Source organism: Diceros bicornis, chromosome 15 (genome assembly GCF_020826845.1).
Source record: "Diceros bicornis minor isolate mBicDic1 chromosome 15, mDicBic1.mat.cur, whole genome shotgun sequence".
NCBI classification, from domain to species: Eukaryota; Metazoa; Chordata; class Mammalia; order Perissodactyla; family Rhinocerotidae; genus Diceros; species Diceros bicornis.
The window spans coordinates 11,572,888-11,599,947 of NC_080754.1; the positions used below are offsets into that span (position 1 = coordinate 11,572,888).

Here is a 27,060-nt window from a genome sequence, read left to right on the forward strand (position 1 = left end):
TTATCCCCTATCTATCTATCTATCTATCTAATCTTTGCCATTCTGCCAGGTTGAAAATGGGGCCTTATTTAGAATTTTTTTCGTGTCTTTGAATATTACTGAAGGTGAATTTTGGGGGGATTAGGAGTCAGGACAATTTTATATATAAGTTATAGAAACCAAATTCAAATTACCTTAACCAAAAAAGAGATTTTGTTAGCACACATAAAATGGAGAGATACCAGAGTAATTTATAGACTTGAATTAAGAAGTGTGGGCACCACGGCCATGCTTATTGGCGGGCACCTATGTCTGCCCTGGTGCACTCACCTGCTTGCCATCACACTCTCACCCTCAGCCTCTCTATGCCTCTGCATCATTGATTGATTTCTTTCTCTCAAACAGTTCGCTTCACGTGCAGGAATTATTGCTGCCAGTAGTTCCAAACACCTTCTCCTAGCCTACAGCCTAGCAGAAAAAGATCTTCTTGTTTAATGTCCAGAAGTGCTTTGACCTTTTTGGATCGCTTGCCAGCTCTTTAGACGGGTTGCCATGATTTGCCATGCCTGGATCATTAGCCTATCCTTGGTGGGAATGGTAGGGCAGGACATTGTGCCAAGAGTGATTGACATTCCCCCCAGAATGAATGAAATGGGGAAGGAGGGTTTCCCTGAAGGCAGGGTTGCTGGGCAGGCAGAAATGCCCCCTACACATTTAGCAGGAGCTCTTGATTTTTGCAAAGATTGATTACATGTTGAAATCAATGTTTGAAGATGACTAAGATGGCAATGGTACATAGGTAGGGTGACCATATAATTTATTGTCCAAACTGGGACACTTTTGACAGTGAAAGAGGCTACTCTTAATTATTAATGCAATGAGAGTTAACCCATTTGGAGAGCTGAGCAAGTGGAAGCAGAGAGGGCTCTCTGGCAGCATGGCACTAACCTCTTTCCTGATGTGAGAAAGGTCTAACAGTAGTTTATAGTTGTAAAACCATACATGGTTGTACAATCACCACCGACCACTTGTTAAGAGAAAGTAACTTCTTGGAACCAGGGCTAAAACTCACAAAAGGGTCAAGGTTCACAAAAAAGGCTACATCTACACTGGAAGAACCATTTGCTCCTCGATAGTTGGTTCTCAGGGGAATAAACTTGGGATGAATCTCTGATGTCACTCTTGAGGTTTCATAGTAGAGTGATTAAATGAAGGCCTTGAAGTCATGAGAGTGACGTAGTTTAAAGTCTTGACTTTGCCGCTTGCCCACTGTGACACTGAGCACATTACTTAACCTCTTTAAACCTCAGTGTCTTCATCTCTAAAATGGAAACTATAATAATTCACGAGATTGTGTTTAGATTTACAGTGTATACAACATTACTATATGCTTACTAGCACTGAAATGTTAGCTGCTAATATTATCAAATGGGGTGATAAATGCAGGAGAAAAGAGGAGACTATAGATATGTTTTTAGGAGATAGGACCTCCTAGTAAACATTGTTCATTTGTTCATACAAGTTCTTTCATCCATCTTTATTGATTCACATGATCTGCTTTTCCGATCTGCTAATTCCTCTCCCTGAGCTCCCTACAAATATAGAAAACACCTCATTTTGTGGCAAGAGAGGAGTAGATGCATGTTTCCCATGTGATTTAAGAATGTCTTCGAGTTTGTCACTTGTGTCACCAAGATCTTTCAAAAATGATTTCTGGGTTGGTGGCGGAAAAGTCTGGTTTGCAGGATTTTGAGTAGTCAGTACATGGTGAGAAGGGGCGGCAGTAGATGTGATCCCAGATACAACTTGGATGGTAAAGGTAGTTGGGAATTAGGGTCCTGACTAGAGGAAAAGCAGGGTTGAGGAACGTTATGCAGTATGTTTGTAGGCTGGGGAAGAGAGAAAGGGGCAGGGCAGGGGAAGGGCTAAGGTCTAGGGAAGAGAAAGGGGACAGAATTGAGACAGGGAGGAATTGCTGGAAGACAGTTCAACAGAGAGCAGAGTAGAAGAGAGAATTCATATTTCTCAAAGAAGGCGGTAGGCTATCTTTGGAGATTAGGGATTGGAGGCCAAGGCAAGGAGAAGCAGTCATCCTTCCGCAGTGAATCGTGCTGGGCCTGGCTCTCACTGCGGAACAGATGGGCCATGGGCACAGATGCCTCTCTGTAAAAAGCCCTCCTTTCAGCATTGGTTGTTCTCTCTCTCTCTCTCTCTCCCTTTCTCTCCCACTCTCCCTCCCTGAATTTTACAGTGTCCTTACTGAACCTGGAAAACCCCCTAGGATAATTTCTAGAATTTTAGAAACAAACAGAACTGAGCAGGGGCTGACCTACCAGGGGTGTCTGGCCAGCCTGGGCTGTGAGGGGACCAACAAATCCATGTGTCTGAATGAGTCAAACTCACGTGCTCTGCACTGAAAGGTCTGCAGACTGACTTAAAGCTCATATTGTCCCTTCTTTAGTCTCAACTTTACGTAAATTCGACACTAAACGTATGACGTTGAAGTACACCTAATTATATCATGACATGTCAAATTCATCTTTCTACCAATATTCAAGTCCTAGTTGTATACTATGAAATTGCTTTACTATTTTATAGCCTTATTTTTAAAGTCCCCTTGAAAACAAGTATTTACTCTTTTTTTCTTTGAAAGAAATAAGGAGAAACAGGGACCCTGGAGAGTAAAATAGCCGAACTCTTTTCTAGTTGTTTAATAGAAAACTCCATATTTGCAAGATACTGCCTCAGCTGAGATCAGTATTTTCCTCTTAATGTTGACACTAAAAAGAAACAGGAATTTTAAGGTTAACGTGGTTCTGCTGTTAGAAACCTCTTCCTATAAAAACAGAAGGCACATTAAACTTACTATAAACTGCCAATGGCTCATAACTAATGTTTGTTTTAGCTTCAAGATTAAAAGTGGTTTTGCTACCATTAGCAAGCAAATGCGTGTCTCTAACTTTACTCTGTTAAAAGATAACACAACTTCTTTCAACATTTTGTTGTAGTGGGAGGAAAGATTATTTTTTATTGATTTATTTGTGTAGACAAAAGTGGAGCCTACTTCCTGTGTCAGTAGCTCTTCATCAAGTATAAGAGTTATTTTTATTTTGTGTCACTTTGGAAAGTTTGGACACATTTGAAGGCCCAACTCATAGCAGTTTAAATATATTCCTCAGTTAACAGGAAGTCTAAAGGTGGAGGATCCAGAACAGGCAGCTACAGAGACTCAACAATATCATTACAAACCCAGATTCTTTCCATCTTTCTGTCTTTCTGGTCTGTCATCCTTATTACATTGACTTTTAAATCCTCATATTTGTTTTTTCACGTCTGTAAAATGGCTGCTGCAGCTCCAGGCATCAAATCAATGCTCAGCAAGCAGAGAGAAGGGAGTCGCCATTAAGTTCTGCTCTTGCAGCTATCCCTCTTATAAGGACGTGAATGTTTCCACAGAAATCCTTCCAACAGACCTCTGTGTATGTCCCATTGTCCAAAACAGTGTCAAAGAAATTTTTTTTTCAGTTTGGGATTTCAGTAGTTCGTTTGGGAGACAAAGCAGTGTAAGAGACTGGCCACACTTTCTTACTTCCCTTGGGCTCAGAGTTAGGAGGAGGAAAAGGCAGACATTATAGTTGGGGTTCAATACAAGAGTCATGTGAACATGGCTAGTTGCTGGACTCTCAATTTCCAAGAAAGTTGGGAAGTTCTGACTGGCTTCCACCCCTCACTCCAGGCTTAACTCATTACAGTGGTCACCACCCCAGCTCCTCCTTTCCCTACACCCACACTGAGCCAATCCTGGTCATCTCATTTACCTTTGCTGGACGCTTTCTCCGTTCTCCTGGTAGCGGGAGGTGGCCGCGCCCTGCACAGGGCTGGGCAGAGGAGTTCTGTTAGCAGGGAAGGAGGGAAGTGGTACTGGTGTCTGTCACAGTGTCCTTTCACGTTTTATCCATTTCACATTATGAATTTTGCTTTTAAATGGTTTCCTGTCACATTTACTCAGTTGATGCTCACAGGCTGGCTCCTTTTATTCATCTGCTATAATCCCACTGGTGTGATCTTTCTAAAACACAACAGTAGCTTCAAAATTAGCTCTCTATTTCCTTAGTGTGGCTGATAAGAATGGTCACGATCGAGCCCTTGCACTCTTTTCCAGCATTTTCTCTTCCACGTGGCCTGCTTGGTACTTATGTTCTCCGTTGCAGCTGTATCCTTGTTCTATTGTCTGCCTAGAATATCTTCCCTCCCTTGCGTCCCTCTACTCTCCCTTATAGGCCAGTTTCTCCTCATCTTTCAAAACTGATGCTTCAAGAAGCTTTCCTTAACACGCTGCCCCCACTAAGTTCAAGTGTTTTCCTCTGTTCTTCCATAGCACCTGGTGGGAGTTCTTATTATTGCCTATATCTCTGTATTATGATTTATTTGTTTATATAGTCCGTCCATCTTTTGGTACCGGACTGAAATTTTTGAGCTTAGGGACTGTCTGATTCATCCCTGTACAGTTTGCGACTCATAGGAAATGCTCAAATTGTATGTTTTTAATGGCAGAAAAGCTTAGTGGATGACAGAGTGGGGTACCTTGCAAAGAAAAATCGAGTCCTATTTCCTAGAAGGTCAGGATAAATTCGAGGTATTTACTTTTCTCTTGTTTCTCAGAACTTTAACATTTTCTGACTCTAATTCAGGGATGGACTGTGAGTAGAAGATAGGGCTGAAGCAATGGAGCTTTACAAACAAAGTTATTTGGCAGAATTGACTGAGCAGTACAGAAAACTCACTGGTACAAGGCCAGCCTGATAACCACGGTACTTTGGAAATGACTCACTGAGCTGTGGACACAGAGCTAGGCCTACAGCCTCTCTCTTCTTGCACACCAACTGGTTGGGTTGGCTACAGTCTTAAATTCTAAGGACTGAAAGCCACCACTTCAGGTATACATAGGCACAAGCACCAGCCAGAGAGAAGTCCTCTATAAAGCATCACTTCATAAAAGTTCTAAGCAGTCTGTGCAGCTAGAAATAAGTCTTGTAAAGATTGGGCTATACCTATTCTTCACCCCAAATCCTTGATTCTGATATTCTGTTACAAGTCACTCAACCCCAGTGCCTTGATAGGTGGATACGAGGAGGAGTTCTTTACTTCTGATTTGAAAGTATGACACGGGGATGAAGTCAGAATAGTAAATCTCATACTGGGGAATGAGGAATACTGAATATATCACTTACTATACAGTAGGCGTATTTAAATATAACAACCGTGACCATCATCAGATGGGATTCTGATATCAGAATTAGGTGATAAACCTAAGCCAACATTAGGAAGGAACCTCCTAGTGCAGTCTGGCAGTTTGACCCCCACATACTGCTGCTCCTTCACTGTGTTATAGAACTTTGTCTCACATTATCTGTGGTGAGAGTTCACTGTATCGTTACAGAGCTCTCATTACTTTGGTTGAAATCCTTACATCTGACAGAGTCAGGCCCAGTAGTTGGTCTGGTTAAGGGGAAAAAAAAGTTGGGTATCCAAATTACATATTTTGAATGTTTTTAAAATTAAAATACACAAATGTCCATCTATTTTCTATTTTTTTGAGTGGAGGAGTCCAAGGCCTTGTTCTAAATATGGTGCCACTGTTTGATTTTCTGTATTATCTTTCTTGCACAAGCTACATCAAAAATGCACCATCCAGTATGTTCAGTTTTTGTTTTGTGAAAGTGGCCAGAGAACTTTGCATTCAGATTGTTACAAGAGAGTCCAACTCCTTCTAGACCTTTACAATTTGCTTTCAGTGTTTCACTATTGTCTCTCCCACACCTAATCCAATAGCAATTTTCTTCCCTCCTTCTTTGTCACTTGCCTTAATTTAGCCTTTCCAAAGCATTCATCTCATTCAACTTAGTTGTTGGAGTAACACCAAGTTTGTCTTGTCCTTCCATTTAATCGATTAACACAACAGTTAGTTGAATTATTTAATGATGGTGACACACTGAACTGGTGGGAGTAGAAGGATACAGTAACAGCAGTCTGGCTTGCAGAGGCATTTGGCGCCATGGGCATCTATCAGTGTGTTTCATAGGGAGAGGTGATGATTTCCAAGAAGTCCTTGGCCTTACATCTGCACATGTTCAAACCTCGCACCACTTAATGGAGTCCTGTTCAATTGCTTACCACCTTGATGTGCTCAACAAAATGACTGCCATCTGCCTTGTTAAGCCCGGCACTTTCTTTTGTCTGATGTCTTGGCTTTGCAGTGTTCTTGCTAAAAAAAGCCCCACTCTGTCCAACTATCTTCTTTTGTGTATAGAGAGCTGTTGAGGAGGATTATATAATCCACCCTTTTGGCAAGAAGAAACACTTGGTGATGGGAATCTGAACTGGAAAATGGTCCCTGGAGGCTCAGTAGTACCCTGGGCCCCCCCCCGTGTAATGTGGTTTCCTATACATGAGCTTTGTCTCAAGCTCTGTTTATAGGGAACCAACCCCACTGGAGATGGCGATTTGTGGACAAGTAATGAGGGAGTGTTTTCAGGAGAAATCTGTAAGGAAGCGTGGGAAGCAGGATGGGGCAGATATGGAAGCTAAGCAAGGATGTGGCTTCAGGTGAAGTCTCAGCCTCACTCCCAGTAGAGCTCTGAACCACAGAATGTCTCTTGCCTTGAAGCCACCACTGAGTGGGGAGTAGAGGAGGAGTGTGACTCCCAGAACCACAGCTTCCATCACCTAAGGGCAATCCTCCAGAGAAGGTGGAAGTTATGTGAGCAGGTGGCAGTAGCTGAGCAAGGCATGCGGGAAAACTGAACTGATAAAAGTGATTGCAGGGGACCTGGGCAAGTGATGAAGGGTCTGCTAACATAGCAAAATATGAGATATTAAACGTCGGGCATTTTTGAAATAGCTACTTTTATTGGACTCAATTTATGAGCCTCCCAAGATTTTCTTGGCCTCATCTGTCTTCTGGGCCCTCGGCTGGTTGGACAAAATCCCCAGCCCCAGTGCCATTGCCTCATCTCCAAACATCAGCAGCTGACCCCACCACTGGGGAGCCCAACTTCAGCGTGTCCTCCATTGTATCCACCACAATGGGAGCTGCAACAGCCACAGAGTACAGACATGACCCAAGGAGAGAGACTCACAGAGGCTGTGGTTTCCCCTGCCCTATATTTCCAGACTCAAAATGCTGACGCAAAACTGAAAAGCAATAGGATATATTGGAGGATATGAGGAAGCCATTTGGTTTAAAACTAATTCGGCCTGACCTTGTTTTTCCAGAAAGGCCTGACGTGGCCTGCTGAGCATGCATTGTACATTTGGTTTAAACATTTACAAGGTCCCAAAGCCAAGAATGATGCCCTTAAAGATAGGGGTGTTGCCTTCCCCATATCCGCATTTCTTTACTCATAAGCATTTCTACCCAGAAACTCAGGATTAATTACTAACCTGCTTTAACTCACCTTGCGACCACCGACCTGCTGTGCTCACCTTGCGACCACCGACCTGCTGTGCCAGCAAGGCATCTCATGACTGTTGTAAAAGGGACATTCCTGTCATATATGATGTATGCTCTTTGTTCTAAGACAGTGTATAACCTCTCTGCATATCCCACTTCTTTAGCGTGTTTCCTTCCTTGGTGAAGGTAGTTTCTCCCGGGCTATATGGTCCTCAAACTGGCTCATATAATAAACTCACCCCAATTTTTATTTATAGATTGATTATGGATTATTTGCATCGACAATGTGATACCGTGAGGCATGACACCTGGCTTCCTTAGTGGCTGTCCCAAGGGGCCAGGTGCACAGCCAGGAGGAGCACAGCAGCTGAAGCCCCATGGGGAAATCTTTGACCAAGGGAGAAAACCTGTAGATAAATTGCTCTTGCTGTCTCCCTCTGATGGGTTGTGCTGAAGTGCTGTAGTTCTGTAGAGCGTGCCTGGAGATGCCTGAGCCGGTTGCTGTGTTTCTGTTCTAAAGCCATGGCCAGCAAGGCAATCACCACCTAGTATCTGCTTCCCTTCTTCCTTGTCTCGCTTCCCCTTTTCTGTCACTCTGCTGCCCTGCAACTGCACCTCTGCACCTTCCCAAACATGCATTAGCACATACTTTTTTTTTTTTTTTTACTGAGGAAGATTGGCCCTGAGCTAACATCTGTTGCCAATCTTCCTCTTTTTGCTTGAGGAAAATTGTTCCTGAGCTAATATCTGTGGCAGTCCTCCTCTATTTTGTATGTGAGATGCCGCCATAGCATGGCTTGATGAGTGGTGTGTAGGTCCAAGCCCAGGACCTGAACCCATGAGCCCTGGGATGTTGAAGCAGAGTGTGCAAACTTAACCACTATGCCACCGGGTTGGTCCCTATTAGCACACACTTTTAACCTGGTTTCCAAACCAACCAACCAAGAACTACTCCCCCTCTCCCCCAAAAACCAGAGCCTGAAGCAAAGACAGTACCCCTAGAGATTCAAAGTTTTAACCCAATGTATAAATCCTCAAGTGGCACATTTTCACCATAAAATATCAGAGATTTTTTTGAGTAAAGAAAGAGTAATCCTAAAATTGTTCTTTTTTTTTTTTTTTTTTTTTACTTTTTCTATCTAAACAAAGTCAATCCTAAATCTAAGTGGATGCCAAGGAGAAATCCCTAGGATGCTACAAAGTTTTCCCTTTATGACTTCTTTTGCAAATTGACTCAGCGCCATGAGCCTGTGGAGAGGCACTGAATTTAAAAACAATGCAGAGGAGGATGTAGCACCCTGGAAGCTGCTTTTCCTGAAGGAATTCATAATGTGAACTGATGCAAGTGATGTGAAATATTCTTGTTTTTCCAAAAAAGGAGAATTGACTTATTATGTGGCTCTGGTCATATGTAGGCCAGCAGTTACGAGGCTAGGACTAGTCTTGAGTGTCACTGATGTGCAGGCTAAAGGATCTGACCTGAACACAAGTGAAATTTGTCTCAATGTCACAGTGCTGATGGCTGCAGTCAACCTGGTCTGCAGCCATTAAGATGGATACAGGGGCAGCTGTTCTGTCCTCTTTATTTTATGCTTGTAGAATGGCCTCAATTTTCTCTGCTGTCTGAGTAGTCTTAGCATCTGGATTTCCTTTTGCCATGTTCCATTACAGAGGCTGCCTCTCTGCCTTTCTCCTCCACATCTGGAATCCAGCCAAGAAGTACCAGCACGAGATGCTGCTAACATTTGAGCCCTTTTGTAAGGGTGCTGATTGCAACTTGGGTAACTTCAGTTTAATCCAAGGTGGAAGATTTCTGCTGCTTTGGGGGAAGAAAATAAATGTCTAAAAATAAAGCTTAGGCATAAAAATAGGGCCAAATACTCATTAACTGCCTCACTTCGCTGAATGCTGAAATTATTTCAACAGTGCTAAATCAAGCCTTTGTGTAGAAGAGGTTGAGTATGTTTTTTTATTCATAGCACTTTATCTTAGATCATAAATGGGCTACTGTAATTTGTTATTTTATTCAAAAGACATAAATTGAATAGTCTCAAGGGCCTAATTTTCGGCTCATGCTCATGCTGACCCTTGAATTGGAGCACTTGTGTTCACAAGCCTTTTGGAATGTATGTTGTGGGTTATTATGGGAGAGGGTGGAGGGGCAGGCAGGACTGGGAGCCACGGCACACAAGGCTTGGTTAGTGAGGGTTAAAATTTTGGATCTGAGTGTGGTGGGAAGCCACTGGAGGGATTTAATTAGGAGGATGTCATAGAATGATTTATATTTTAAAAATATGACTCTTGACTGCTGTATTGACAGTGGATTGTAAGGAGGCAAGATAGTAAGGTGGCAAAAGGTAACCAGCCACATACGGGTTTTAGACATCCAAGTAAGACATGGCAGTGGCTTTGGAGTAGGATGTGAATGGTGGAGTTGAAGAGCAATGCACAAATAATGGATTTTATCTAATTCATGAACAAAAAAGCCTGGTTAATGGATCAGATATGGAACATGAGGGAAAGGAAGGATCAAGGTTGATTTGTAAGATTCTTGCCTTAAACAACTAGGAGGATTTGGTATCAATTATTGAACCAAATGAAGATGAAGACTAGAGGAGGAATAGGGTCATTTTTGTTGTCTTGTCTTGTTTGGGGTGGGGCAGAGAGCAGTGGTAAAGGGAATGAGGTGGAAACCAAGGGCTCATGTTAATTCTGTGATGCCTATAAAGCATCTAATGGACAGGTCAAATGTGCTGTTGAATATACTACCTTGACTCAGTAGGTAAGTTTGAGAATCCTTGGTGTACAGATGGCATTTAGAGCCCTGGAATAGAGGAACTCATCTACAGGGAGAGAATAGAGAAAGTATAAGGCCTAAGAACATTCCATATTTCCACATAAATAGGGCAAGCAGAGGAGGAGGCCCAGTAAAGGACTAAGGAGGATCAGCAGTGAAGAAGGAAAATAGGAGAATGTGGAGGTTCAGAAAGCAAGAAAGAATCCTCTACAGGAGAAAGGTAACAGCCAATTATGCTGAATGCTGCTGTGAGAGTGAATAAGATGAGGACAAATGGTATCCACTGTTTTTGGCAACATGGAAGTTCCTGGTGACACTGCCAAGGGCAATATGACATGTCATGCACACAGGAGCCCAGAGTGGATTGAGGAGAGATTGTAAAGGGGAAACGGGTATGGCTATTTTGACAGTTATTCCAAGAAGTTAGTGGAACTGAGAACTAGGTAGATAGATAATCAAGTGTCAGAAGAGAATATTGTTTTTCTCATGGTCTTAAGATGGGAGATATTGGAGCACTTATGCTCATGGATTGATCTAGTAGAGAGAACCTGATGGTACAGTAGAGAGGGGATATAATTACAGAGACAAATTTCTTGAACCCCCAAAATGTGGGATGAAGAGTAAAAGTGAAGGGTTTGGCTTTGGATAAGAGCAGATGGGGGGCCGAAAGAGTGGACACAGCTGTTAATGGGTTGGTTGAATTGGTGGTAGGGAAATAAGGTAGTATCCATAATTGATTATAACTAATTAATGAAGCAAGAGCATCAGCTGAAAAGGATATGGGAAAAGGGGATATTGGAAGTTTCAAGAAAAGGTAGCAAATATTGGAATCATTATGGAGAGTGGGAAGGTGAACCTATAGTAGGACAGTCCCAAAGTTACATTAAACAAGGCAAATTTGAATTCATTTTTGCTTGGAAAGAGATTGTGCTTAAATCTTAGGGTTTTTTAATTGAAGTTTTTTTTATTAAGGTGTAGTTTTTGCCTATAAAAGTAAAAAGTATTATTACATATTTATATATGTTCAAAATAGAAAATGAGTTTAACAATTACTTGTAATCTTAATATTCAGAGATAATCATTGTGATATATCTTCTTTCTTATATTATATGTTCAAATACATCTATAGGAAGAAATATAAAAGTCTTATTTTCATAACTAATGCTATTGACAAATTTTCACTTTACCAAACATGTTAGCTATTGCTCTGAGAAAGACGGAAGCTATTGGAGTGATAACTTTGTCATATAGCAAATGTTGTCCATATTTATTTATATTTTAATATTTGTTTTTGTTCCTTTTCCAATTTTTATGTAGACATATCTATAATAGAAAATGTATAGTCATGTTAAAAAGGCCCTCTTCCAAGGTTGTATATTCAATTATTTTTTTCTAGTATTTAAAATGTAAAAATAAAACTATAAATTATTAATTTACCAGGTTTTATTTTGATAAGATGTGATAAAGGAATCTAATTTTATTTTTTAGAGTGGTTTTAATCATTCTTAAATTTCATATCCTACAACAAATTTAGAATACAACCTTATAATAGTAGAGCTTCCAAATGATTTCTTTAAAATTTTCTTTTAGAGATTTTTAAAACTAATTGTATGCTATTCTTTAAACAAGCTATTTTCTTAAGAGTAAAAATTATCTATATTCCCGTTACCAGAGAGAATCAGTTTTATTTTACTTACTGGAAATTATATTATGTGTGTGTATACATTTTGCCATCTATATTTTCTCACTATTTTAATTTTTTAAACACTCTTTGTAAACCATGATTTTAATGGCTGCCTTATGATTTGCACTATTATTGGATATTTAAGAATATGTTTCCAGGTTTAAATTGTTTTTCATGTGTGATTACAATTAACACCATAGTTAATGTCATTGGCATTTAATATTTAATTGAATTTGTTTTTGGTATATTTACTGTAAAAGCAGTTCATGTCCATTGTAGAAATCTTCAAAAATAACAGACAGAAACTATTATCCACAGAACCACCATTGAATGCATACCAAATCTTGATTCATTCAACAGCCATTTTTCAGGATCTATTAAAGAGCAGGCTCTGCTTTTGATGTGAAACCTGCTCTTCAGAGTTAACAAGCCAGTGAATTTTTAGTGATGTCACATCAGTCTCCTATGTGCAGAAATCTGTATGCTTTTAAAAAGGGATTATGCTACTTAAAAGTTGCATTGTAATCTGATTTTTCTCCTATAGCGTTAAGAACTTCCTTCCATGCCATTGAACCATCTTTTACAATATCATCTTTAAGGGCTGCAGAAGAATTATTCTTGTGGATGTACCATAGTTTATTTAACTAATTCTCTATAGTCAGACTAATTCTTTTTGTTCCAATTCCTGTTTGTACTTAAAATCCATAACATGAACACTTTGCTTCTCTTTGATAGTATAATTAATATGACCTCCACAAGACATGAGGACACAGGCAGTGCTGTCTTTCTTCCTCCTTCTTACACTATCTCTGAGAGGATTTCAAGGTAAGTTTCTTTATAATACGCCCATGTATTAGTTATTTGTGCCATTAGAGAGGAACATGAGCACATACTGCAAAATGCCATAGATATGTGAAATTTTCTGAAAGATCAGTTAATGAGAAGCAGGAAACAGACTGGAAGTCTGCATGAAGATTAAAAATCATATTTTCTCCTGTCTACTCTGATTAAGACTCTTATTAATCTGTTATCTGCTACCAGATACAAAATCACTAGAAAGGAAAGTTTGATTGATTGATTGATTGATTTTTTTTTTTAAGTGTAAGTTTGTTACTTACTCAACACAGAAGGCATTATCAGCTTTGCTAGGTCCTGTAATAGGCATTTTGAATTATTCAATGAAATATTAGACAGTTTAGTAGAGCAATTAGGAAGGTCAACAAAACCACTCCGTTCTTTACCACCTGTCCATGTCTCTCTCTCAGAGATGTAAGACCACATATCTCTAGCTCTCTGTACAGGAATAAATTAAACCTCTCTGAGAGAAGTGAGACATGCAGCATGGAAAGAGCCCCAGAGGAGGAAGCATAGGAAAAAGACTATTACATGGCCACTTGAACACCCAATTCTGGCATCTTGGGTGGCCTTGGCCAAGGTCCAGAGGATTTTACTCCATTGTCTGTAAGATAATGTCCTAATATCGTAGAATCCATAAATAGGGTACAAGAGCTACTTAAAATGTTTTTTGTGAATTGGTCAAAGAAGCTGGATACTGCCTTCAATGATTATGAAATGGCTAAGTACATTTTCTTTGCAAAAACCTTTATTGTGACGAATCCATTTGCTTTTTAAAATCAACTTCTGAAGTTCACAGTAAAAAAAACATGTATGTATATATGTATATATACTTGCATGCATGCACACACAAACACATATATAAATCAAGAGGATTGGCCTTATATTTATATCTAGAATAATATTCCTTTGCTACGTTTTGATGGATTCATAGGACGTATTGAGAGGGGTCCTAAACCCAAAATAAATGAGTTGCTTCATCACTTCATTTCTCCTTTTGGAATCCCCCTGCACATGTTCTCACCCACTTGAGACTAGAGTCTGGATACTCCTAACAGATTCCTGAACTCAACATTGTCTTCCTCATGCTCCAAGTATTTCCTCACCCAACCAAGCTAAGTTTGTTGTATTCTTTTAGGGCCTGCTAGCTCCAGCCAGCTGGATAAAGGAATTTGTTATTGTTATAGTAGGTGTTAAAAGTGAATATGTTCAGGGGAATAAAAATCAACAGGGAGTCTTTTATATACATAATTTTCAGCACTGTAGCAGGCCAGGATCAGACGAGACCTGAAACAATTGATCAAATGGGTAGCAAACCAGTGTTTCTATGTTTTAATCTATTGCCAATTGTCATAGTTACAATGAATCAAACAAGCATTCAATTAAAATTGCAGTAACTCAAACACAGATCTTCATGGCTTGTTTCTAGTAATCAAACTAGCAAAGGTTCTTGATGACGTAGCAATCAGGCTGCTGACCTAGGATAGTCCTGCTATCTCTTGATAAGCACCCATCACTAATTCTCTTATTAACTTCTTTTCTCTTGATTTTAGAGACATTCTTTTCAGGTTTCTTTGGTTATATGAGTACTCCGAGTGAGCAAACAGTCATTGGAAGACTTGATGAAGATGTAATTCTCCCTTGCTCATTTGAGAATGGGTCTGAAGTTGTAATTCACTGGAAGGATAAAGACACTCACAACGTTTACAAATACTACAAAGGCAGTGACCATTTGGAAAAGCAAAATCCCAGATACACAAACAGGACATCCCTCTTCCATAGTGAAATTCACAATGGGAATGCCTCCCTGTCTTTCAGAAGATTAAGCCTTCTGGATGAAGGAATTTATACTTGCTATGTGGGAACAGCATCTGGAAGAACCACAAAGAAAGTGGTGTTAAAGGTGGGAGGTAAATGTGCATGTAAAGTTTTATAAAACATAGCAATGATATCATTCCATGTTTTTCTGAAATGTCTTTTTCCTAAAATGCTATGGGCTTCCTTCCAAGTCCATTCATATGAATCTAACTCATTATTTTTAAAGCATAGTATAGACGTGCTGTAATTGATACACCCACTCCCCATTGGTGGATATTCAGGTATTTCCAGCATTTTACGTTACAAAAAATGTTGTGATGAAGATCCTTAAATTTAATACTGGGAAATGATCTGAAAGAGAAGTATCAGAAGAAAGATTTTATTACATTACTGCCACCAGCAGCATAAAACTATCCATTTTCCCCTAGTCTTATCAGCACCTAATATTATCAATCTTAAAAATTTCTGCCAATATGATGGCTAGAAAAATATCGAATTATTGATTTAAATTACATTTTCCTCTTTTCTCAATGAAGTTAATTTTAATATTATATGCTTTCCTCCTGTCCATATTAACTTTATCTATTTATTGGGGGCGGGTGGGGCTTGATTTTCTAATGGGTTGTTTAATCCAGCACTTGGTCCTTCTCCTTCTGTCTCATTTAGCTGCTTCAGACCTTGACTCAGAAATTTAAGAATTATGTATAAACAAAGAGTCACAAAGGCTCACAGCCAGTACCTGAAGTGTTCAGCCTGCTGCATGAGCTCTAGTTTATAGACTCGACACCCACATTTTGGTTCTTCAGTGAGGCCTTTAGATTTCTTTCTAGAATTCTTTTCAGAGAATTGAGATTGCTAGTTGTTACGTATCCATGAATGCTCTTTTTTTTTCCCTTGTAGATAACTACACTATATCTTAAGGTTCTACAGAGTTTTTGTTTTGTTTTTCCTTTCAGTAACTGCCCAGTTTTGCTCATAAAGCTTAGCTTTTTATTTCATGGGTATTAAAATAATAACTGTTCTGCACAGATGGCCTAAAAAGAAGCTAATGATGACAGTTCCTCATGTGCCCTCCTTTCTCCCTCATAGCTTTCGTCACACCTGTGATGAAGTATGAAAAGAGGAACACAGACAGCTTCTTAACCTGCAGCGTGCTGAGTTCTCCTCGTCCCAATGTCACATGGCAGGTGGACAAGGCACCTATCTCTGAAAGCAATACGGAAGAGACCGGGTCTTTGGGTCCTCTTTATATTAACAGTGTAGTAAATATTACAGGATCAAATTCATCTTATGAATGTGCTATTGAAAATTCATTGCTGAACCAAACATGGACAGGGCGATGGACAATGAAAGGTAGGCCCTGAAGGGCTTTCTGTGTACGTGTGCTATGTCGGAGGTTGGGGGGGAAATGGGGATTGATTTCCGGGGAAATAAAGAAGAGAAGAGAGAGAAAATGCATCTGCGGCGGTTAGAAGACAGAGGCTGGAGTCCCAGGTGTAATACTTACTGGCTGTGTTACCTTAAGCAATCATTTTTACTTCTGAGCATTAGTTCTTCATTGATAAAACAGAAGTATTTCCTACCTTGCTAGGTGTTTATAAGTGAAGGAAAACATTTTTGAAACAGAAAGCAGGAAATCCATCCATGAATATCACTGTTTTTCTCTATTGTTCATCCTCCAAAGAGACTTTCTACCTGCATTGCACTTTAAAAGATCAGAGGAGAAGGAAAGAATGCTTATCTATTAGCAGGTCACATCTCTGATTCTTTGCCAATCTTCTAACTAAACAAAAATTAATTCGTATTATTGCTTCTCTTTACATACTATTAGCCCATTAGTCTTTATCAACACGTTGATCATAGCATGAGCAGTTTTTAACCCTCCTTCCTCTCATTTATTTAAATAAACCCAAACTCTGATCCATCTCTATATCTATAACCTACTGTTTAAGAAAAGATTAAGGGGAAAAAAATTAATTTGACACCACATATCCAATTCCAAGGAAAATTATTGTTTTATATTTCGTTAGAAGGAAAGCAAAATTTTTCTGTAAATCTGCATTATACGGGAAGAGTGGAGGTTAGCTATCCTTTTTGGCCTTCTCTTCCCCTGAGTTTTATATTCACAAAACGTTCACCAAGAAAACACTAAAATTCTGAGTGACTCACCACCCTCTCATAATTGCAGTGTTAAAGGCATGGGCACCCAGTGTTCACTTTTCATCAGCCAGGCAGCAATGGAAACATGGAAAAGGGTTGAAAGTGTTAATATTAAGTTGTAAACATTTTCTTTGGAAAACTGTAGTTTCTCATGTTTATTCAGAATTAATATCCTGAAGCACCAACAGTTCCTTAGGCTTAACACTACTTTTTCTTGTTGAGGATCTGTTATGTGCCAAGCTTTGTTGCTCTCAGACTGTGAACTTAAGAACAAGGACTCTTAGGCATTTCTGGATCCACAGCATCTAGTACAAACATGTAAAAATAAAACTAAATCAGGAAGGTAGCATACAAAGAAAGTGATTAATTCTGTTCACTGTAGTTGGGCATAAACGGGCTTATTACAGAATATATACCTAAGGAAGTTGCATAATGGCAGAATTTTTAAAGAGTAGAAGGAAATTTCAGGGGAAATAGGCATTGCAGGTAAAAAGCACAGAGGAGTAAAATTGCCTGGATTTGTGGGAGTATAAGTGATTGAGAGTCAAGCTAATGTATTGAGAGATAAACCTGGAGAGGGAGGCAAAAACCAGACCAAAGGCCTCCATCTTGCTAAGGAGCTTCACCCGGGTCCTGGAGGTGGCGTGGAGCCAAAAAAGGGGTTCAAGCATCAGCGAGATCCTAGACTCGCATTTCAGGTGGCTTGCTATGGCATCACTTTCTAGCAGCTGGACTGGAAAGGAGGTGAGTCTAGAGCCAGGGAGAACAATCCATGGCAGTCCATGGAGGTCAGCCTACAGAACTACAGAACAGGGACGAGATGGAGCTGGATCTGGAGGGACAAGACGAGAATACCCAGCAGAGTGTCTGCTCTAAAAGAGTTTGGCCCAGTGGGGGGTGACCTACACCACAGTTGGAAATATACTTCTGACGTACGGGAAAAGAGACTTTGTCCAGAAAGAGGGATTAAGAAGTGGTTGAGACCATGCACGAAACAGAGACTACTAGGGAGTAGATAGAATGACAAGAGGGGAGTCCTGGGGAACAGCAACAATTGAGGGGGTCAACAGAAGAACATTGAGTTAAAAAGGCTGGTAGCTGGTGGCAACGCCCATGAGTGCTCACTGTTAAAACCCCGGTGTATCACCTCCCTAGCTGGCCCAGGCTTAGGCCTCCTTGAAGGCCTAAACTTCACCTTGGTGGGAGACTTTAAATAATGGTAGGAAAGATTTTCTTTTAAGAAACTCCATGGCACAAATATCTAGCTGCTTTTCAAAAAGTTATTTTCCGGGCCGGCCCGGTGGCACAAGCCGTTAAGTGCGCGTGCTCCGCTGAGGTGGCTCGGGGTTTGCCGGTTCAGAACCCCGGGCGCGCACCAACTCACCACTTGGCAAGCCATGCTGTGGTGGCGTCCCACGTAAAGTGGAGGAAGCTGGGCACAGATGTTAGCCCAGGGCCAGTCTTCCTCAGCAAAAAAAGAGGAGGATTGGCAGATGTTAGCGCAGGGCTGATCTTCCTCACAAAAAAAAAAAAAAGTTATTTTCAAAGATATTTCTACATGCGTTTCTAAGTGTAACTTAGAAAATTCATTGGAAAATTTTATTTTCATTGATGTCTCCTTTTCTATCCTATTGTTAGATGGGCTTCATAAAATGCAAAGTGAACACATGTCACTCTCATGTGAACTTGCAAGCAATTTTTTTCTACCAAATCAAGACTTCATAGTCACCTGGTCCAGAGTGGAAAGTGGGACTTCCTCTATCCTGGCTTACTTTCTGAGCTCCTCTCAAAATATGACTGTCAATGAACCTCGATTTTCATGGAACAAAGAGCTAATAAACCAGAGTGACTTCTCCTTGACTTTGAAGGATCTTAGCATTGCAGACAGTGGGGAATACTTATGCAATATTTCTTCAAGCAAATATACTTTACTCGCCGTCCAAACACTTCATATAGGTAAGTTACAAGTAGGGTTGATAATGGGTTTTGGCCATAGCAGTAGAGATTGTGAGTATCAAACAGGAAAATTAGGTTGGCATTTAAAGGGTACCTTAGACTAGTATTTCTCAAAATATTATCTACAGGGATGCTTCTGGTCAAGATGGTAGACAACCCTCCTTCCTTCAACCACACAAAAGTCCTGTACTGGAAAATATATATATATATATTAGTCCCACAAGATTTCCTCTTCAGGGATTCAGGGATTCAGAAATGAAGAGGAAACATACACATTTTGGTGACTCGATGGGATGAGCGCCTTCAAGTCCTGCTTTCCACTGTGCCTAATACATGCCTTTGGACCTGGGCCTTTGGGAGTTGAGGCTGTACAGTGGGAAGTTAGAATTTGGGCCCCGCTGGATGCTGGGGAATCATGGCACTGTCTGTGAACCTGGTGGAAATAGTCACCAAAGGACATTTGAAACAATAGGTGTATACCTGATTCAGCTCATTTTTGCCTCAATTGATAGTTAACTGCCAAAACTCAATATTTAAAATATTTCTAGTCCACTAACCATAGATCCATGGAATGTGTGCCCATGAACCTGACTTTCTAGGAGTGCTGGTTGATCCCCTTACCCTTAAGCTGTCAACTTGGCATCATGGGAGACCATGGAAGCTCTCTTTCTACTTCTTAATAAAGATATTTGAGTCAGTGGAACATATGTTTTAGAAATATTTCTATCATTCTAGTTGTGAAAATTAGGAGGAATAACATATTTGGAAGTTTGATGATTCTACGTAGTGAGATTTGGAGATAAGAGCACAGGTTTTCCTTAGGTCAAGTGGTCTTCAAATACATAGAAACTTCTAGATGCTGTGTGATAACAACACTCCCTTTGTGAAGCTGCCACTTTGATAGTACTGAAAACTGGGAGGTATTTGAAGCTCCTGTTTTTCTCCAAGACAGGAGTGTCAGTTTTATGTAAAATACAGTTAAGCTTGTATTCTATTTTTTTTAAATGTTGCCTCATGTTGATTCATTTTGGAGTGCAGAAAAATAATCAGGAAGAAGCGGGCTGAAAACCACACATGGCGCATCTTCCTAATCAGAGATCTCATTTTCAGTTTATACAAAGCAAAGCATCAGGACCATTCCATCTCTGACAAAGAAAAGAAGCTTTTCAGAACCTCTCATTCCCAAGTAAACCCTGGCCCATTGAGGCTGGAGGAGGGTCCAAGCACACTATCCCCCACCTCCCCACCTCACCCCACCCCCCTGCCCTGTAGAAGGAGCTCCCCCAGCAGGGCAGAGAACAGGGTCAACAGTCTCAGCACCCTAGACATCACTCTTTCAAGGAAACTTGGTTTTCTATTCTGAATTTCAATTTCCCACTTGCTGTCTTGCCCAGGAGATGCTACAACATGTGAAAAGGAGGCCCAGATAGGGGGGCTTATGATTCCTGGAGTCTAGTTCTGCTCAATAAAGGTTGCACTGAATTCAATGGAGTTAAATAATTCTTGCTAAATTTTGCTGCTGACTCAATATGTGAAGTCGGGCAAATCTCTTTACAGATAGGGGAACTGAGGGTCGTGGATAAAGTAAGAAGCAGCTATTCCCTGCAAGATTTTCTACAGGAGGAAAAATATGCCTAAGAAAACACTTTAGACAGTCAATTTAACATTTGTACTTAACTGCTCCTTCTTTACATGAGTATAGAATTCCAAAATGACACAAATATGTGGAGAGATTAATGTTTTATTGGTTGCAAAACATTATTAAGAGTATGTTCATAAAAATTGACATCTGTTATACAGAGCTGCTCACTTTAAAGAACAGCCATCAACATTTTTCCCCCTGAATTGGCCTTTGTGCCCTAATGCTTGCTCCCCACTCTTTGATAGAACATAGATCACAAGGTTGGGGGTTCTGACTTTGGTCCCTCCAGGTCTCCAAGTTTCTGCCTTCCGCAGTGCCCACTTCCTTTAATGCTAAGTCCAACAATTCTAGATCCGATCAAGGTGTTGGAAAAAGTTCAGGCTTCTCCAGTTATTCCTGAGGGGCTCCAAGTGCTCGCTGTCACCTCATGATCACCTGTCACCTCTCACTCAAGACCATGGCTCCTATTCAGCTCTTCTTGTCTCTACACTTCTGATCACCATGCCTCTTGGACCTTGTCTTCTCCAAGCCAAGGGGGGACTACACCCTCCCTTCATTTTCCCAGGAGAACACAGGGCTAAGGCTAGTCTGTAGTCATAATTATTCCTTTGTAAAAGTGTGTTAACTCTCTTTTTCCAATATAAAATAACAGAAACTTAGAGTGCATAATAGACTCATTGCCTCTGAAGTTTTCAGACTCTTTTCTCTCCCAACTCCTACCCTCACTAAGCCCCAAATTAGTTAATATTACAGCTTTTGCAGGTTTCCCACAAGAGAGACATTGAGACTGGGATGTATTCATGCTCACAGAAATTTCTCTGGTCCAGATAAGGCCCCTGGCCTTATCTTTAATGAGTCTTTTCATTATGAAAAGTGTTTTCACTAACATGAAATCTGCCTTCCATCCAGAATGCAGAAATAACTCAGTTTAAAAATAGTAAACATACTTACCCTCTCACCCACATGTTTTATTTTTTGGTACTTTTTCTTCCAGCTTATAGATTTCTTGTTTGTTTTATTTAGAAGCAAGTCAAAAAATAGCTACCCGGAAAACTCCTGTAGTGATTTTCATGATTTCCGTGATTTTGGTGCTTTTGGTATTTCATAAGGCAAGAACATACATCTGTGTCGGCCAAGGTAATATCTCATAGAAAACTCGTGCTCTGTCCCAAGGTTTTCAGGTAGAGATGTATCAAAGATGGCATGCAGGGGCTGGCCCGGTAGCGTAGTAGCTAAGTTCGCGCACTCCACTTGGGTGGCCCGGGGTTTGCAGGTTCGGATCCCAGGCGTGGACCTATGTACCACTTATCAAGCCATGCTGTAGCAGGCGTCCCACAAATAAAATGGAGGAAGATGGGCACGGATGTTAGCTCAGGGCCAATCTTCCTCAGCAAAAAGAGGAGGATTGGCAGCAGATGTTAGCTCAGGGCTAATCTTCCTCACCAAAAAAAAAAAAAAATGGCATACAACTACACACCTACACTGCTGCTAGGCATGTAAACTGATCTGAATTTTCTAGAGAGTCATTTGTAAAATTTATCAGAAATCCTTTAAAATACTCCCACATTTCCAGCTAACTATTCTACTTTTAGGAATTTATCCTCCGTCAAATGGTCAGTCACCCCAGGCTATGTACAAGCACATTCTTTGCAGCACACTACCATTACTTCCAGTTTTCCTACTATTTCAATAAATAATAGGAACTTGATCAAATTAATTGAAAATCACATGTCATTTAAGTTACTTTGTTTTTTACTAAAGAAGAGAAAAAAAAATTAAATCTGGCAGTGAAGTAATACACAGGATGATCCCAATCTTCTTATATTGAAAAATAGCTGGAAATCAATAAGCCAAAGTTTTAAAAATGGTTGCCTTTGGAAACAGGGTGCCCCCTCTCTACCACATACCTGCCCAGGTGCTTCCGTTATGTCTGGGCTTCCTTAAGTCCCTGGGCTCTGTTTTCTCTCTATTTGAGCTTTGTCTATGGTTGCTACAGCTCAAAACAGCATTGTACTTTATGAACCATTTTATTTTAATCCTTGTTACATTTTTTAGAAAACTTTTTCTAAATTTTCCCCAACAAACCTGTGTTACTTATAGTAATTTAATTACCTACACTAATTAAAATGTTACATTAAGATGTCATGGTCACAGAACTTAAAAGACTTTTATCAATAGAATTAGATCTCTTTATTTCCACATTTCATAGATCAGGAAACTAGAATCCAAGAAATTAACTCAAATGCTAGTAGATGTGTAAGACAGACTTAAGGACACCACCTAAACCGAGCCAGCTAACTAGTGGCCAGAGGTAGATCTAGGCCCCAAGAAGCTCTCCCTTATTCCATAATCCCCCTGAGAAGGCTCTGAGTGTCCTGGGAGGTTGAGATAGATCCCACGTCCCTTCCTCTGGTCGACACCTGCCTGTCGCCCCTGCTGAAGTTAGGAGATTTGGTCATAGCAGAAACTATTATTGAGAGTAAGATTTTAAAGGTGACAGTGAACAAGAGTTCCACCAATTCTAGCCCAGTGATTGTTTGTACTAATAGGCAAGCTAGTTCCCTTACTTGTTACTCCTGTCCCTTAGCCGGCCAGAAGTAGGAAAAGATGGCAGTCTCTCATTTGCCCCCAAATGCAACCCCTCATCTAATATAACGATACTTTTGATTGGATTGGGTTCAAATTATAGGAGAGAGAGGTGCTACACGCTGCTCAAGAATGATAGTTTAGTTTCCGTATTGGAAGTGTGTATAAGTCAGGTCCTAACAGAGAACAACCTGGCACACTCAAAACCGTACAGAGAGGAGCACAGAAGATAGTGCACTCCCCCAGGGCTGGGAGCAGCTGATACACTAGCAAACCTAAACTTGAAGGGACAAGGAGAGCGAACAGTTCCCAAAACCTGGAAGGAGAGAGTCACGTAAAATCAGCTGCCTTGTAAGGAGAATGAATGACCTTCACTCGAAGGACACAGCCACACCAAGGCGACCTTCCAGGGAAGGAGCTGGAAGAATAAATACCTGATTTTGCTCTTCTCTCCCTCTGGTCTCCATCCAACTGAAAGACAGAGGGCAGAGACGCCCTGCAGATGGAACTGATCCAGGTCAGCTCCCCATGGCAGAGAGGAGGATGGATTCTGATACTGGAAGTGCAGCCGGGAGACATCAGCAAGACAATGACAGGGTAGGCCACTTTTTTAAGAAGAATTTTCTATAGTTCTGTAGTTAGATGGACTTAATGTACATTTCAAGCTGTTACACTAAAAGTCACAAAACCTTGCCAACCTCTAGGTCCCTGGTTGTAGTTTCGTATGACTATGGTTCATATGTTTTTCTTTTAAATTCCCTTTTCTATTAAAAATACCCTTTGTCTAGGATAAGTATAAATTATCCTGGATGTTAGCAAGGCCCAGAAGGAGGGCCTTCCTTGAGAAAGGACATTGTATCACCTTAACCATCACCTCCTTGGCTGTTATTTTCCATTGTTAACAGTTGGTAGGAATCAGGCCAACAAGCCTAAAGAGCCAAGAATTCCTGGCCTGAACTGCCTTCGTCCCCCCTTTGGACCACCTGAATCAGCCATAAGAATTGACTGCTGTTTGTTTCTGATGAGGTATTTCTACCCTGAATGCATTTTTAATGCTATTCATTGGCAGAAAGATATGAAAGAGGAGTAGTTACGGTGATTCTAATAACATAATTATATTGAGGTAGGAATAAGGGAGAATTTGAGTGTTTGCAAAGAGATATTTTTAAAGTGTGTTCTCTTTTGTCCTGTAGAGTGGCGTCACGTCTCCACTAATGAGAACCAGCAATACTGATAATACAGAAGACATGGTGAGGCATTTCCTTTATCAAACCACTTCTAGTATAAGAATGCTGCTGTAAAACAGTGATTGAAGTTTTGACTGATTCACATATCACCATGCAAGACTTTTATAGAGAAAAAAGGCAAGAAGGATTGCAGGATGATATAACAGGAAAAAAATACAATTAGCTTTTTCCCAATGTCTATAATTAAACAGGCTCTGCTTGCTTAAATAAGTAGTTGCTCTTCTCATCTCCTATTGTTTATCTGTAGAGAAGATCTCAAATGGCACTGTACATACAAGGGTGCACCAATGTGCTTATTCTTCTGATGGAAACATGAGATTGTATAGAAGTGGAAAGAAATACAGACAAAGTGGAGAAAAGCAGATTACAGTTTTTGCCCAGACTCAGACTGCTGACCTTCTATACTTTTCCAGCCATTTCTAGGTTCCTTGGGGACTGATAATTCACTTACGGATTATAGTTTGATTGCATACTTGCTTTTTGCTGCATATCTTTTATTATTTGAGTTCCATTAATCACAATACAAATAAGAGCAAAGAGTGGGGTAAGCTTGTTTTTCCACTTGTTAAAAACTCAGGAACACCTAGCAGGGAGATTAAAATTGACTGATAGGACCCAGACTTCATAACTACTCATTTTATAACTGTCTCATGGATCTCTGATTACAGATGCAAACAATAGCTGAAAGCTCCCTCTCCCCAAAAGTGAAACAAACACTACCATCCTTAAATACTTAAGATAAAAATGGTCACACTGAGCCTGCCCTGATGGCCTAGTGGTTAAAGTTTGGTGCTCACTGCTTAGGCAACCCAGGTTCACTTCCCGGTAACGGAACCACACCACCCATCTGTCGGTTGCCATGCTGTGGCAGCAGCTCACATAGAAGAACTAGAACAACTTACAACTAAGATATACAACCATGTACTGGGGCTTTGGGGAGGATGAAAAAAAAGGTCATTCTGACACGAACAACAGCCACTTAGAGTCCATTTTTCTTGGTTCTAGGCTCCTTCAGAATAGCCAGCCAGTACAGGAAATGAAGACAGGACTGTCACAACACATCACAAGCGTCTCTAAGATCCAGTGACTTCATCGCCCCTTTCTTCACTGTGATTCCAGCAATGGCGGTCATGACCTGACAATTCTACCATCACAAAGACTTGTAACCATTCTCTTTTCCAGTATCACATTCACTCTTTAAGACCAAAGCGTTATTCACTGACAGCATACCTGCATCAAGATTAAAAGTGCCTGGAGGCCAAGGATTCCAATTCAACTTAGAAAAGAACTGTCTCATTCATTTACCTTCCTGCTGCAATCAGCACGGAAGGTACATTAAGGTTTTCCCCTAGAACTTGGAAGAAATGTGTCACTAAGTGCTGATTCAAAATCTGATCAACTAATAATGGATGAGAGAGCAGGTAGGAGCAGAAGTCCTCATAGCAAAAAGGTAAAAACCCAGGGCCTGGAAACCAAGGCAATTGATTTGCTAAGGTATTGGAATCTAGTGTTACGTGAATGGTTATATCACCTTAACCAATTAGATCTAGCGTGGTGAGTCTTATGGACCCCAAAGAGTAAGAATGTCAGTATTTCTAAACTGCCTAGGACAAAGAGCTCTGTCAACTCAAGAACTGACATCTCTGGGGTTGAGTTATACCTTCCACCATCAGGTTTGCATAGCTGAGTGACCCTAGCTATGAAGATAATTTGATTCACTCTTCTGGCTCAGTTGTCATATTGTTGATCAGCCTTTTGTTTTTTTTTTAATTTCGTTTTTTTCTTTTTTTGTGTGTGAGGAAGATCAGCCCTGAGCTAACATCTGCCAATCCTCCTCTTTTTGCTGAGGAAGACTGACCCTGGGCTAACATCCATGCCCATCTTCCTCCACTTTATATGGGATGCCGCCACAGTATGGCCTGACAAGCGGTGCGTCGGTGCGTGCCTGGGATCCACACCAGCAAACCCTGGGCCACCGCAGTGGAGCGTGCGCACTTAACCGCTTGTGCCACTGGGCCGGCCCCATGATCAGCCTTTTAATAAATTTAGATTTCCATATAAATTTTTATGCAAGGGGAGAATGGCTAGGCCAGCTGACTTGATGATCTGTTTCCCTTAATTTTAATCATCAATTTATACAAATGGAAAAGTCTAACCAGGATTTCTGTGACTTAAGTTTTGGACTCTATAGTTTACAGGAGAAAACCACCCTGAATTGCATGTTAATGCTGACTGGTCCAGTTTTCTCTATCAGCTGGCCTGAACTTCACAATCTCATACCTTGTACGTAGTTTTGTTGACTCTATTTGCTGCAATGTTGTGATAGGTGTTCATCATAAACTGTAAAGTATTAAGGATGCTGTTGTAAAGAAAAACTTTTAAAAGGCACATAGGATATTTTGTGAGGAGGAAAACACTCAGAACTGCTGTATTCCTCTTACAATGATGAGGGGGACAAATTTAAAGACGAAAGCCAACACACTGAGGATGGCAGACGAGGAAAAACCTTCTCATCTGGGTCCTTCAACATTGCTGAATTGATCTTAGAGCCACCTGTACGAGTCGGGATGGGATCAGAGAGGCAGACTGCTGAGAATGACAGAGAATGAGGATTTATTATAGGGATTCAACCTTACACAACTGTGAGCACTGGTGAGGAAGCGGATGCCAGGCTGTCCCCTCTGCATCTGAAGTGACTGAAGTTACTGTAGGTCGGAAGTGCCAGCCATCAGGAAGGAGAGCTGGACGTGGAGTGAAGATGAACTGGAATCCATAAGAACAAACTGGAAGCCGCACCTGTCCCCAAGGGCCTCCCAAGTCAACGCCGTGGGTGACCTGCAAGAGAAGCTGGTGCCCGTTGCCATGGAGCCAGCCGCACGCACA

General features: G+C 40.7%; 1 protein-coding gene and 1 long non-coding RNA gene across 2 annotated transcripts in view; both read left to right on the plus strand.

The window, feature by feature from the left end:
- Positions 1 to 22,945, plus strand: part of HHLA2 (HHLA2 member of B7 family) — a 67,938-nt gene extending 44,993 nt beyond the window's left edge. The window contains exons 3-9 of the mRNA XM_058556513.1: positions 10,338 to 10,449; positions 12,649 to 12,738; positions 14,322 to 14,678; positions 15,676 to 15,939; positions 18,385 to 18,702; positions 21,368 to 21,481; positions 22,932 to 22,945. Of these exons, the coding sequence (XP_058412496.1) occupies positions 12,675 to 12,738; positions 14,322 to 14,678; positions 15,676 to 15,939; positions 18,385 to 18,702; positions 21,368 to 21,481; positions 22,932 to 22,945 (1,131 nt within the window). The 5' untranslated portion in view covers positions 10,338 to 10,449; positions 12,649 to 12,674. The remainder of the gene's footprint in view (positions 1 to 10,337; positions 10,450 to 12,648; positions 12,739 to 14,321; positions 14,679 to 15,675; positions 15,940 to 18,384; positions 18,703 to 21,367; positions 21,482 to 22,931) is intronic.
- Positions 22,946 to 23,403: 458 nt separating this feature from the next.
- Positions 23,404 to 25,961, plus strand: LOC131414692 (uncharacterized). The gene is made up of 3 exons (XR_009222221.1): positions 23,404 to 23,527; positions 24,124 to 24,180; positions 25,183 to 25,961. It is a non-coding gene; the product is annotated as an uncharacterized LOC131414692 (long non-coding RNA).
- The last annotated feature ends 1,099 nt before the right edge of the window (positions 25,962 to 27,060 follow it).